Here is a 14,247-nt window from a genome sequence, read left to right on the forward strand (position 1 = left end):
GAGATGATAGATGTTAACTAAATCTATTGTAATCATTTCATGATACGTGCAAATCAAACCATTATGCTGTACACTTTAAATTTATACAGGGATGTTTGTCAATTCTCAATAAAACTGGAAAAATAATATAGTTTGTTTTTTTTTTTAAAGAGGGGGATTACATGGTAAAGAGGTTAACTCTCTAAGCAGATATAATGATCCTAAACGCAAGTGTATGTGCTTTGAAACAGATTTCAGTTCAGTCGCTCAGTGGTATCTATGACCTCATGGACTGCAGCACGCCAGGCTTCCTGTCCATCACAAACTCCCAGAGCTTGCTCAAACTCATGTCCATCCAGTCGGTGATGCCATCCAACCATCTTATCCTCTCTCGTCCCCTTCTCCTCTTGTCTTCAATCTTTCCCAGCATCAGGATCTTTTCCAATGAGTCAGTTCATCGCGTCAGGTGGCCAAAGTATTGGAGCTTCAGCTTCAGCATCATTCCTTCCAATGAATAGTCAAAACTGATTTCCTTTAGGATTGACTGGTTTGATCTTGTAGTCCAAGGAACTCTCAAGAGTCTTTCAACACTACAGTTCTGACTTAACACCACAGAAACACTTCAAGGAGGCACAAACAGCAGGTCAGGAGTACGCCCCTCTTCTCCTTTTCAACTGCTTCTCATTTCTTCTGGGAGGAGCCCGGGTGGGCCCCAGCAGCTTGGAGTGTCCCCTTGGCAACCGGAGAACGCGCAGAGAGGGGCCCAGGGGGCGGGGCTTGTCGGGCGGTAGCCGCAAGCGGGTTTGGCTCGCTGGGGCTGGGCGCGGGCCGCCCGCATCCTCTTCCATCTTCTGGAAGGTGACTGGCGTCCGGCAGTCAACCAGCGGGAGCGTCTGGGCCCCCAATGGAGAGCCAAGAGTTTTCTGGTCCTTCTGGGCTGTCCGATGGGCACCACACGGCAGAAACATCCGCTCGCTCCGAAGCCCTCCAGAAGCCCCTTGTCAGGATATTCGACATGAACAAGCAGCTAGAGGAGTCTGAGGAGGCGGGGTTTTCCGAGGAGGCCGACGATCAAGACCAGCGAGGCGAGTCCGAGGAGTATGCAGAGTCAGAAGAGATCCCCAATCACCCCAAGGCCTATGAGCTCTACCAATCCTATGAGTCCCACAAGCCTCTCAAACCCCATGCACCCTACGAGCCCCATGCGCCCCGTGAGGTCCGCAAGCCCCGCGAGCCCCGAAAGCCCCGGGGGCCCCCTGTTCCCCGCGAGCCCCACAAGTCTCAAGAAATCGAGTTGCTTCCTAGAGCCGGCGTAATGGTCTCCCCATCTCTGCTGATGAGACTCCCGCCACGGATTCCGCCGTCTTCCCTGAGCGGTAGGTGTTGGGGTCTCTCCGGGGCACTAAGCAACCCAACCCCATCTAGACCTGGGGGCTCTAATGGGAAGGTTTGTCTGCAAGGGCCCATTTTGATTTAAAGGAAGGTGATACTTACGTCATTTACCTACTGCTTTTCAGTGCCCTGTCTTTGGACCTAAAGAAGCCCTGGTAGGAAATCAAGAGTCTTGTTAATGAAACCATCTCCTTTCTGCCCTCTCTCTACCTGGTGACTTCCTAGCAAAGAGTACATTCACTAAGTGTTTACTATATGCTCAGTCTTCACCAGGTTCACAAGATAACAGGGCTGATGGGATTTTGGGGTATAAACATCCAGCTCACTTACCGCCTCTCATTGATGACTTTACCCAGAACAATTCCTTATCCACGCTGGGCTTCCAGTCTCTTGGCTGACCATGTTTTATCTCATGTTCTCCTTGACTTTTCTTTATCAGTCTTGATTCTATGGTCTGTCATTTCAGTTGCTTACTCACAACATCTTCCACCACCCCACTGGCTCTCTGGCCATTCACCGTACTTCTAGGAAAACCTCAATTTTGGTTAAGCCCAACCAACCACCCTCTGCCTACACCTGAGCAGCTGACTCTTCCTGTACAAAATCACATAGCCCTACTGACTGCTTTTATTTCAGTTTCATGACCACAGATCTCAGCTGGTCACTTGGCACTGCCTAGCAAGCCCATTTTATTCACCTAGAAAATTAGTTCCCCTCCTTGGAAGAAAAGTTATGACCAACCTAGATAGCATATTCAAAAGCAGAGACATTACTTTGCCAACAAAGGTCTGTCTAGTCAAGGCTATGGTTTTTCCTGTGGTCATGTATGGATGTGAGAGTTGGACTGTGAAGAAGACTGAGCGCCAAAGAATTGATGCTTTTGAACTGTGGTGTTGGAGAAGACTCTTGAGAGTCCCTTGGACTGCAAGGAGATCCAACCAGTCCATCCTAAAGGAGATCAGCCCTGGGATTTCTTTGGAAGGACTGATGCTAAAGCTGAAACTCCAGTACTTTGGCCACCTCATGCGAAGAGTTGACTCACTGGAAAAGACTCTGATGTTGGGAGGGATTGGGGGCAGGAGGAGAAGAGGACGACAGAGGATGAGATGGCTGGATGGCATCACTGACTTGATGGACGTGAGTCTGAGTGAACTCCAGGAGTTGGTGATGGACAGAGAGGCCTGGCATGCTGCGATTCATGGGGTTGCAAAGAGTCGGACACGACTGAGTGACTGAACTGAACTGAACTGAATCTGTGAGAAGATGTCTAAATGTCTTCTTTACATCTCCTCCAGCCTTCACATCTTTGACTCCAAACAGCTGAAGACTTTGCCTCACACTTGAGAAAATAGAAGCAATGTCATTAACTCCCTTATTTTCTTACCACTAATCTATTGCCTTACTTGAATCTGCATCCATGGATTGTCTCTTCTCATACTGCAGGGAAGAGTCACACCTCTTTCTTTGAGAAGCAAATCTTCCACATGTGCTTTGGAGTCCACTCTTCTCTCCTGAAGAACTTTGTTCCAGCAATTATTCCCCTCTCTCCTACAGGATCAATTTCTCCCTTTCTAATGAGTCAAACCCATGAGCATACACATACACTCTAGAATCTTCTGTCTTGAAGTAACCCTTAACCTCAAGTCTTCTTCAGACCTTTCTCCTTCAATCAGCTCCATTTTTCTGCATTTTTCTGCAAGTCATTGCAGAGCTTGTCAAAAGAGTTGTCTGTACTCACTGACTCCTTTTTCTTGCCTGTAATTCTTCCCTCAACCCACGTAGTCAGGCATCTTTCTTATCCACTCCACTGAAACTGCTCTAGTTGACTACCTTTCTGTCCACTGCCAACCCTGTTGTCATGCATGGAGATTTCAGTATCCATATAGGTGATCCACTTGGCTTCTTAGTTCTTTGACCTTGTCACCTTGAATGACGGGATCTTTCACCCCATCTTAGACATCTACTCCACTGGCCTTTGATAATGTCAATTGCTGTACCATTTCCAAAATATCTATTTCAAGCACTCTAATCGCTTCCCATTTTTCCAGTTCACTTACTCTGACTTGTACCCTCTCAATTCTTCAGCTTCAAAGGGACCTGTAATCCATTGATGCTATCAACTGTTCATTATATATCACTCACTACCTTATGTCTTTTTGTCTCTCCTTTCTCACTTTATAGTCCATGGTCTACCAATGGAATTACTTCCTTGCAACTATTGGCTTCATTGTCTCTCCCTCTATCTTTCTTGATTATTTAAATCCAGTTCTTGTCTGCACTTGAAAAGATAAAAAAAAAAAGAGAGAGAGAGAGAGAGAGAGGGAGAGAGAAAACAAACAACTGTGTTGACTGGTCTTTAAATCCATGACTGTAAAATTCAAGTGTGCTTTCAGTGGTGCTTAGCAATGAGAATGTGCTTAGTGGTGCTTACATTTCCCTAATCAATTCATTATCTAACATGGAACCTACCAAACTACCAGGTTCTATGTATATACTCTAGCTTTTCTTTTGTTAATAATAGACAAACTGTCTTTGTTCTTACCAGAGGCCATTCTCTCAACCTTTATGTTAGATCCTATCCCACATAACTTTAAGCTCTTTACTCCTCTCTTTCCTGTATCATTTTATTTCACTCTCAACTGGATCATTCCTATCAGCACATGAACTTGCAGCAATAACTCCTAGCTTGAAGAAACCAAACCTCCCCTTAGCCTTGTGTATCCTTCCTGGTACCACTCCTATTCTCTACTCCTTTTTAGAGAAAAAAAATCCTCAAAATAGTTGTTTATGAGTCATTATTTCCATGTTCTCTCTTCCCATTCTCTTGAGAACCTACTTAAGCTTTTATCCCCTCTACTTAGCTGAAGTTGCTCTAGTTGAGGTCACAATGACCTCTGCTTGCCAAATTCAATGACTGATTCTTCATCCTCATCTTACTTGCTTGATACCTTCACTCCTTTTTTCTTGGAGGTCTTTCTTTATTTGACTGCTGGATACCCCTGCCTTCATCATTATCCTACCTCATCGATTGTTCCTGACTCAATTTCATTTGCTAGATCATCTGTATCTTCCCAGCCTCTCAGTTGAAATGGGTGATGGCTCGGTGCTCTCAGATTCTTTAGACTTTCCTTGTTCCATGGGCAGTGTCATCCGTTCTAGCTTTAATCCTATGCTAATGACTTCACAAATTATCTCCAGCCTCAATTTCTTTCTTTCCAGAATTTTATAACCAGTTGTCTTTTAACATTCCTACTTGAATATCTAGTAGGAATGTAAAATTGAACATATCCATAACTGAACTCTTACTTTTACCCCCAAACTTGATCTTCCTCCATTGTTCCCCATTTCAGCAAATGACACCACCATTCATTCATCCAGGTGCTCAGGTCAAAAACCTGGAGTCATTCTAGACACCTGATTTTCCTTTACACGTTACCTCCAAGCCATTAGCAAACCCTGATTTTGAAATATGTCATGACAATATCCATTCTTAACATCCAAACTTTCACCACCTTTGTAAACCACTGTCATCTCTTGCTTGATCTGCTGCAGCAGCTTCCACTCTTGCCCCATTCACGCATCCCCCACTCTATTCCCCCAGTTCATGCTTCATGTAGCAGTCTCAGGGATCCCTGAGAACATAAATTATATGCAAATTTTCTGCTCTCAGCTCTCCAGAGAGGTTCTCATGTCACAGAGTTTGTAGTTGAAAGTCCTAAGCAGGCCTACAAGGCCTTATCTGACTGTCTCTCCAGCCTCCTGTCCCAACACTCTTCCCACTGTCTCTGCTCTCGAGCTACATGGGCCTCCTTGCTCTTAACTCAGTCGTTTCACTTGCTTTTTCCTCTGTCAGCTTGCTCTTCTCTCAAGTATTTGTCACCTCCTTATAAATACGTACCAGATCACTCTGTCAAAAATGTTCTCTTTGAATCACTTTTACAAATGACCCAGTTTCATTCCTTTTTATGGCTGAGTAATAATCCATTGTATATATGCACCTCATCTTCCTTAGCCATTCCTTTGTCAGTGGACATTTAGGTTGCTTCCATGTCCTATCTATTATAAATAGTGCTGCAGTGAATATTGGGATATATGTGTCTTTTTAAATTATATAAACTTTCTTAGTGCTTACTCAGTTACTAATGCTATCCTAACATAGATAAAATCAGGTGAAATGAAGCATGTATTTGAAAATAGAGGAAAAAGCCACGAAAGTACAGACTGAGGGGTATGAGAGGAGACATAGCTTCATAGGTAGCTTGGGGAGGTGATATTTTTGAGCTCTAGTTTGCATGGAGGTCCCAGTTTTTGCTGTTGTTACATCAGAAAGAAGAGCTTGGCCTCTTCTTCTGCCTTCTCACCGGCAAGCAAAAGCCTTTCCCATACCACATGACCACATGACCCAGAGCTAAGGCAGAGGGGAGCACAGTGCGAGGGAGCTGCGCCTGAGAAAAGATCAAAGAAGGATGAATAGTAGTAATGATTATATAGCTTAACCTGTCATGTCAAAGAACATCCCAATGTCTGTTTACATGGTCATACCCAGCATAGAACTCGACTACTTTAAGACCAATCTTCAAAATCATCATGTACCTAAAACAAGCACAAATTTTACTTCAGAAAGCTCTGAGAAGTAATGTAGGTTTTACTGGAGTATATTCCAGGGAATTATACCATCTCATACAGAGCAAAGCAGGCTAAAATGTTATTGAGACACATCTCTTCCCAAGTCTCTGCCACCATGACAGCTGTCCCCCACAGACACCTTTCCTCTTCCTCTCAAGCGCCAGCTTGCCTCTCTCTTGCCCCATAGATGTGTTCTGAGAGGTGCTCCCTGCCTTTCCTTGATAGATCAGTGGTGTTCTGGTCACACCTGAGGGCTGAGCAGCTCAAACATGGGCTCCTTAAGAAGACGGGGTAGAGGGCAAGGTGGAGAATAGTTATACTTTGGTACCTCATCCTTTTCATGTTACAAATGCTTACTGCTACACGCGGAAGGAATCTGGTGTAAGGAGTGCCCCAGTCCCCATCAGGGAACAGCCTTGATCATGCTTCGTCCCAGCAGATGGCAGCCTTCCCCAGAAGATGGTCTGGAGCACAAGCCAGCTCGTTCCACTTGCTGGCTTGGTGGCAACGTGAGCAGTGTAGTTTGTGTGCTAAGGAATAAAATACAGATATCTAAAGGGCATAGCACAGCAATAACATTCTGATTATCTCTTAAAGGGAGATGCTTTTCACCATCCTGCTCAGAATCCTTTCGGGGCTTCTTCCTGTCAAGAGAGTCCGAAATGCAGTACTTGGATGCAATCTCAAAAACGACAGAATGATCTCTGTTCATTTCCAAGGCAAACCATTCAATATCACAGTAATCCAAGTCTATGCCCCAACCAGTAACATTGAAGAAGCTGAAGTTGAACGGTTCTGTGAAGATCTACAAGACCTTTTAGAACTAACACCCAAAAAAGATGTCCTTTTCATTATAAGGGACTGGAATGCAAAAGTAGGAAGTCAAGAAACACCTGGAGTAACAGGCAAATTTGGCCTTGGAATACGGAATGAAGCAGGGCAAAGACTAATAGAGTTTTGCCAAGAAAATGCACTGGTCATAACAAACACCCTCTTCCAACAACACAAGAGAAGACTCTATACATGGACATCACCAGATGGTCAACACCGAAATCAGATTGATTATATTCTTTGCAGCCAAAGATGGAGAAGCTCTATACAGTCAGCAAAAACAAGACCAGGAGCTAACTGTGGCTCAGACCATGAACTCCTTATTCCCAAATTCAGACTTAAATTGAAGAAAGTAGGGAAAACCACTAGGCCATTCAGGTACGACCTAAATCAAATCCCTTATGAACCTAAATCAAATCCCTTATGATTATACAGTGAAAGTGAGAAATAGTTTTAAGGGACTAGATCTGATAGATAGAGCGCCTGATGAACTATGGAATGAGGTTCGTGACATTGTACAGGAGACAGGGATCAAGACCATCCCCATGGAAAAGAAATGCAGAAAAGCAAAATGGCTGTCTGGGGAGGCCTTACAAATAGCTGTGAAAAGAAGAGAAGCGAAAAGCAAAGGGAAAAAGGAAAGATATAAACGTCTAAATGCAGAGTTCCAAAGAATAGCAAGAAGAGATAAGAAAGCCTTCTTCAGTGATCAATGCAAAGAAATAGAGGAAAACAACAGAATGGGAAAGACTAGGGATCTCTTCAAGAAAATCAGAGATACCAAAGGAACATTTCATGCAAAGATGGGCTTGATAAAGGACAAAAATGGTATGGACCTAACGGAAGCAGAAGATATTAAGAAGAGATGGTAAGAATACACAGAAGAACTGTACAAAAAAGATCTTCACGACCCAGATAATCACGATGGTGTGATCACTGACCTAGAGCCAGATATCCTGGAATGTGAAGTTAAGTGGGCCTTAGAAAGCATCACTACAAACAAAACTAGTGGAGGTGATGGAATTCCAGTTGAGCTATTCCAAATCCTGAAAGGTGATGCTGTGAAAGTGCTGCACTGAATATGCCAGCAAATTTGGAAAACTCAGCAGTGGCCACAGAAGTGGAAAAGGTCAGTTTTCATTCCAATTCCAAAGAAAGGCAATGCCAAAGAATGCTCAAACTACTGCACAATTGCACTCATCTCACACGCTAGTAAAGTAATGCTCAAAATTCTCCAAGCCAGGCTTCAGCAATATGTGAACCGTGAACTTCCTGATGTTCAAGCTGGTTTTAGAAAAGGCAGAGGAACCAGAGATCAAATTGCCAACATCCGCTGGATCATCAAAAAAGCAAGAGAGTTCCAGAAAAACATCTATTTCTGCTTTATTGACTATGCCAAAGCCTTTGACTGAGTGGATCACAATCAACTGTGGAAAATTCTGAAAGAGATGGGAATACCAGACCACCTGATCTGCCTCTTGAGAAATCTGTATGCAGGTCAGGAAGCAACAGTTAGAACTGGACATGGAACAACAGACTGGTTCCAAATAGGAAAAGGAGTTCGTCAAGGCTGTATATTGTCACCCTGCTTATTTAACTTATATGCAGAGTATGTCATGAGAAACGCTGGACTGGAAGAAACACAAGCTGGAATCAAGATTGCCGGAAGAAATATCAATAACCTCAGATATGCAAATGACACCACCCTTATGGCAGAAAGTGAAGAGGAACTCAAAAGCCTCTTGATGAAAGTGAAAGTGGAGAGTGAAAAAGTTGGCTTAAAGCTCAACATTCAGAAAACGAAGATCATGGTGTCTTGTCCCATCACTTCATGGGAAATAGATGGGGAAACAGTGGAAACAGTGTCAGACTTTATTTTTCTGGGCTCCAAAATCACTGCAGATGGTGACTGCAGCCATGAAATTAAAAGACGCTTACTCCTTGGAAGAAAAGTTATGACCAACTTAGATAGCATATTCAAAAGCAGAGACATTACTTTGCCAACAAAGGTTCGTCCAGTCAAGGCTATGGTTTTTCCAGTGGTCAATATGGATGTGAGAGTTGGACTGTGAAGAAGGCTGAGTGCTGAAGAATTGAAGCTTTTGAACTGTGGTGTTGGAGAAGACTCTTGAGAGTCCCTTGGACTGCAAGGAGATCCAGCCAGTCCATTCTGAAGGAGATCAGCCCTGGGATTTCTTTGGAAGGAATGATGCTAAAGCTGAAACTCCAGTACTTTGGCCACCTCATGCGAAGAGTTGACTCATTGGAAAAGACTCTGATGCTGGGAGGGATTGGGGAAAAGAGGAGAAGGGGACAACAGAGGATGAGATGGCTGGATGGCATCACTGACTCGATGGACATGAGTCTGAGTGAACTCCGGGAGTTGGTGATGCACAGGGAGGCCTGGCGTGCTGCGATTCATGGGGTCGCAAAGAGTCGGACACAACTGAGCGACTGATCTGATCTGATCTGACCAGGGCCCATTGTGATCTGACAGTGAAAGTTAGTCGCTCAGTCATGTCCAACTCTTTGCAAGTCTTTGAACTGTAATCCACCAGGGTCGTCTGTCCATGGGGTTTTCCAGGCAAGCGTACTGGAGTGGGTTGCCATTTCCTTCTCCAGGGGATCTTCCCAATCCAGAGATCAAACCTACATCTCCTGTGTCTCCTGCATTGCAGGCAGATTCTTAACCTGCTGAGCTAACATTGCTGCATGCAAACTCTTTAGTTGCTGCATATGGAATCCAGTTCCCTGACCAGGGATCGAACCCTGGCCCCCTGCATTGAGAGAACAGAGTCTTAGCTACTGGGCCACCAGGAAGGTCCTTCTTGTATCACTCTGCAAAGTACTTTTTTTTTTTTCTTCCTGAATGGGAAACTTTATTTTGTTGGAGTAGTAGGCAGGGGTCCAGTCTTAGAACTTCTGAAATTACATCTTGGTGCCAGCAGCCTTGGCGAAGTCCATGTTGAAGCACATTGTCTTGCTCAGAGGCCACCACTCACCCACTGTGGCAATGTTGAGGATCTTGACATCCCTAAAGCAGGAGGAAAGGTGCATGGACATATTCTTACGGTACGAAGTGGTTGATGCTTTTGGGTAGTGGAGGTAGTCTCAGTGATGCCAGTGGTCCTCTGCATCTTCATCTTAGCCACTAAACAGGATCCACACTTGGATGGAGATGATACCATTGGAAAAGAAAGGGCATTTCTTCTGCATATAAGTGGCCCCCCAGGCTTCCTTTGGTGTATTAAAGACCAGATCAATGTTCTTGTTGTATCGTGGGACCGTCTTCTTGCCAGTTTCTCTAAGCAGGACCCTCTTCTTATTTTGGAAAATGATTGGTTGTGTTTCGTAGGCATGTCCCAGTCTGAATGTCTGCCATCTTCCTGGCCACTTGAAAAAAGGCTCTGCAAAGTATTTTTGTCCTCAGCTTACAGAAGAGGAATCTGAGACTAGGTAGTTTGTCTGCAGGTGTGTAGTGGTGGGACCAGCATTCAAAGCCCTGTCGGTTTGATCCAAAGCCTGGAATATCTCAGGGACTAGACTGGAGTGAGAGTGGGGATCACTGGGAGAGAAGAATGGTGAAAAAAAGTACTGTTGTTAATCTCTAGGAAAAAGGAGCTGGGAAAGTATTTTAGGGAGTGTTACTAGAGTCATGCTCAGGAAGGTCTACCCAAAGGATGGATTGGATATGTACAATCCTGCCCTCGCCCCCAAAGAAATATGGCTGCTTGAACCCTGCTATGCCCGAGTCATGGCTCCAGCCACATTCTGGGAATTTCAATGCAAGCACATACTTAGTAGAAGAGGGAGCTTGATGCTATTGGAAAGAGCACTAAACTAGGAGGTAAGAGATTTGGAAGTTACTTTTGGTCTTGTCATAGATGCGTGTTTCCTTTCTAGTGAAATGACATGCATGAACCTGTTTCCTTTCTAGTGAAATGAGATGCGTGAACTCACTCTCTACAGACACTTGTAAATGCTGAGAGTCTGGATGTTAATACAACTGCTTGATTTGATACAGCAAGGTGTTGCCAAAGTGAGATTACTATAGATTCTTGAATATAAGGAAAGAAAAAGTTCTGGCCAATTTGAATAGATGATCTTTTAGGGAGAAAGACAATAGACAAACGTTTGTTTAGAATTGTGTTAACTGTGCTATACCTATAAAATTAAAATAACATTAAAATCAATGATATAATTTAGAAAGTTATTTCTAATGTCATATTTCATAGAAAAACAGTTTTATTCAACTTTTTCACTTGCATGCTTAATACCACTATGGTTGCCTCTTGACTAATTTATCAGTTTTTCCAGAAAAATCATTTTTATCTCTACAGCTTTATTATAGAAATATTCAAATGCACCCAAAATAGAGAATGTTATAATACACCCCCATCTAGTTTTAATATTTATCATTTTGCTAATCGTTTCATCTAGGCATTCTCCTGCCAACCCTTCCTACTGTGCACACATGCGTGAGCACATGCACAAGTGCACACAAACACACACACGTTTTGGGGCCTCCTGTAGGACAAATTGTTGTAAAGAAAATACTAGACAGCATGTCTTTTTGCCCATTATATCTTGTATGCCTTTCTAATTACTAAGGACTTTTTAAAAAAACGTATCATGTCATTATTTGCACTTTGAATCTACAATTATTATTTAATACCATCTAATACCTGTTAAATATTTAAACTTCCTTAATTGTCTCTGCCTGCAATACAGGAGACCTAGGTTTGATCCTTAGGTGGGGAAGATCCCCTGGAGAAGGAAATGGCAACCCACTCCAGTAGAGTTGCCTGGAGAGTCCCATGGACAGGGATCCTGGTGGGCTACAGTCCAGGGGGTCACAGAGAGCTGGAATAACTGAGTAACTAACTTTCACTTGTAGTTGTCTCAAAACTGTATTTTTACAGCTGGTTCGTTCTAATTAGGCCTCAAACAAGGGTCACACGGCTCTGTTACTCTTTAACACTAACTCTAATACTCTCTCCCTTTTAAAACACACTTGTTAGAAAAATTGGGTAAAATATCCCATGTTCTGAATTTAATTTGTTTTTTGTGATGTCTTTAACTTGTTCTTTTAGCTCCTCTGTTTCTTGCAAAGCATATAGACTGAGAGACCTGCTTAGATTGAAACTAAATTGTTTCGAGCAAGAATTTTTCATAGGTGGTGCTGACACACAGTGTCAGGCTCTCCCGTTTGTGGTGATTCTCAGGTTGACAAGTGAGTTCAGGTGAGGTTGGCTCCATCCCTCCTTGGTAAAGCTCCCATCCACATTTCAGCAGCCGGTTTCAGTTTTTGCCTAGATTCCATCATAGCATTAGGGATAAGACAGGTCCCTTTTGGATCTATGTTTGATGCTGTTCCTGGCTATTGTTAGAAACCCATTCATGTAATGTAACAGAACTCTTAAAAATTCATTCTGTAGCTGTACTTTTATCTTCACAATACAATCACCTCATTCTTTGTGCTTTTTCTTTCTTTTTGCTTTTTAAAATGACATCCAACATCCAACGCTTAAGATTATAAAATTATATCACCAAAATATTATTAAATCTGTTTTAAATTTCTTTACCTCTTCCCTCTTTTGTAAAATACAGATTTAAACTTAAATTGTATGGAGAGCTCTATAATTATTCCATTCTAGCATTAACTGAAATTATTTCAGGCTGCTGTGTTTTTGTTTGCCATTTCTTTGTTGGGAAAATAAAGTAATTGAGGAAGTGCTTCCTAAGATGAGTTCTTATAAGGACTTGCATGTAAGGTAACCTTTTTTCTGAGAAATAATTTTTGGGAACAAAATCTAGCCTTATATTCAGTTATTATGATACTTTACTGAAAACTTTATTTTTTAAAATTTATCTTAGTTTCATGTAACACATATATCAAAAATAAAATTTGAAGAAGGAAAAATCTAAGAAAATAAGATTTCTTCATCTTTTCATTATCAAGTCTTATAATTTATTTAATGTGTGTGTGTATAAAACCATTAAGAGACTTCACAAGAGAAGTTTCTTTTCAGATTTCATATTAGGAAAAGTTTACGGCTTTTGCTTTCAGTGGTAAAATGTTCAGATATAATGGTACATGACTTTATTTTACATTCTTCATTTTGTATTTTTATTTCCCTTCTTCGTCCACTTTTTTTCTACCTGTTTTCCTGAATTTTTCATCTTAGATAATATCCTGTTATGTGTTTATGTAAGCAATCTCAAATCCTTTTAGAAATGAGGGGGAGGGTATAAAGGCATAAAGAATCCAGTGAAAATACATGTTAATACAAGTGCACAATTAGGTTCTCATTGCATTAATATTACTTTTCATAGTTGGAACCCTTAACAGTAAATTATTTAAACTTTACAATTACTCAAACTTAATAGTTACTTAAACTTTTTCTTTACTTATAGAAATTTAAGCAGAATCCTAATTTAAAAATTTTTAGTATTCCTCTGGGTCATCCCAGTGCACCAGCCCCAAGCATCCTGTATCATGCATCAGACCCGGACTGGTGATTCGTTTCACATATGATATTATACATGTTTCAACAGAGGGATGGTATGGGGAGGGAGGTGGGAGGAGGGTTCAGGATGGGGAACACATGTGCACCCGTGGCAGATTCATGTTGATGTATGGCAAAACCAATATAATGTTGTAAAGTAATTAGCCTCTAATTAAAATAAATAAATTTATACTTAAAAAAAGAAAAGAAAAAATTTTTTTAGCATTAATTATTTAATTTGCCCAAGATTGAACAGTTGAGTAAGTAACAAAACTGGGGTTTGAGCCATGTCTGTCTGATGTCAGAGCACACCCACTTTCCTTTACCCTGAACACTCCAGACGGTAGAAAATGTTATTTCAGAGCTCCCAGATATGGTTAGAAACTCCCCAGGAGAAACTGGAACAATTTGTCCTAAAGAGGCCTACTAAAATAGGCCTTAGGATAAGGCCTATATTTGCCCACATTAAAAAAGAACTTCTAAACATGAATTTTAATTTGCTTCCATTTCGTCTGTTTTGGATAATACAGGTGTATCCAGCTTTTTACTGCTGAAGATATCACCATTAACATTTTTGTGCATAAGTCTTTGCCCACACTTGTAGTTACTTCTTTAGAGGACTAAAGAAAGTGCTCTGAAGTACTTCTAAAGTACTTCTATTTTAGAAGTAGAATTAGGTTAAGGAAGGTAAGTATTGCTGACTCATACACCAAATTATTTTTCACAAAATGAACTAATTTAAATACCCACCAGCAGCATGGAAGTACTTACTTCATCTGATGCTTCCAGCATTGTTATCCTTTGTAAAACCTTTTTGCTAATGTGATAGTTTTTTTTTAAATCTCATTCTTTATTTGCATTGTTTTGATTACAAGCAAGTTTGAACTTTTTATGTTTATTAGCCCTTCAT

General features: G+C 41.8%; 1 protein-coding gene and 1 pseudogene across 1 annotated transcript in view; one reads left to right on the top strand and one right to left on the bottom strand.

Moving 5' to 3' along the window:
• The first annotated feature begins 215 nt into the window (after positions 1-215).
• The window catches only part of THEGL (theg spermatid protein like), a 42,227-nt gene continuing 28,195 nt past the window's right edge, over positions 216-14,247 (top strand). Inside the window, exon 1 of the mRNA XM_024993581.2 lies at positions 216-1,355. Coding sequence (XP_024849349.1) covers positions 884-1,355 — 472 coding nt within the window. The 5' untranslated portion in view covers positions 216-883. The remainder of the gene's footprint in view (positions 1,356-14,247) is intronic.
• LOC112447084 (small ribosomal subunit protein uS17-like) lies at positions 9,742-10,568 on the bottom strand (annotated as a pseudogene).

Source organism: Bos taurus, chromosome 6, assembly GCF_002263795.3.
Source record: "Bos taurus isolate L1 Dominette 01449 registration number 42190680 breed Hereford chromosome 6, ARS-UCD2.0, whole genome shotgun sequence".
NCBI classification, from domain to species: domain Eukaryota; kingdom Metazoa; phylum Chordata; class Mammalia; order Artiodactyla; family Bovidae; genus Bos; species Bos taurus.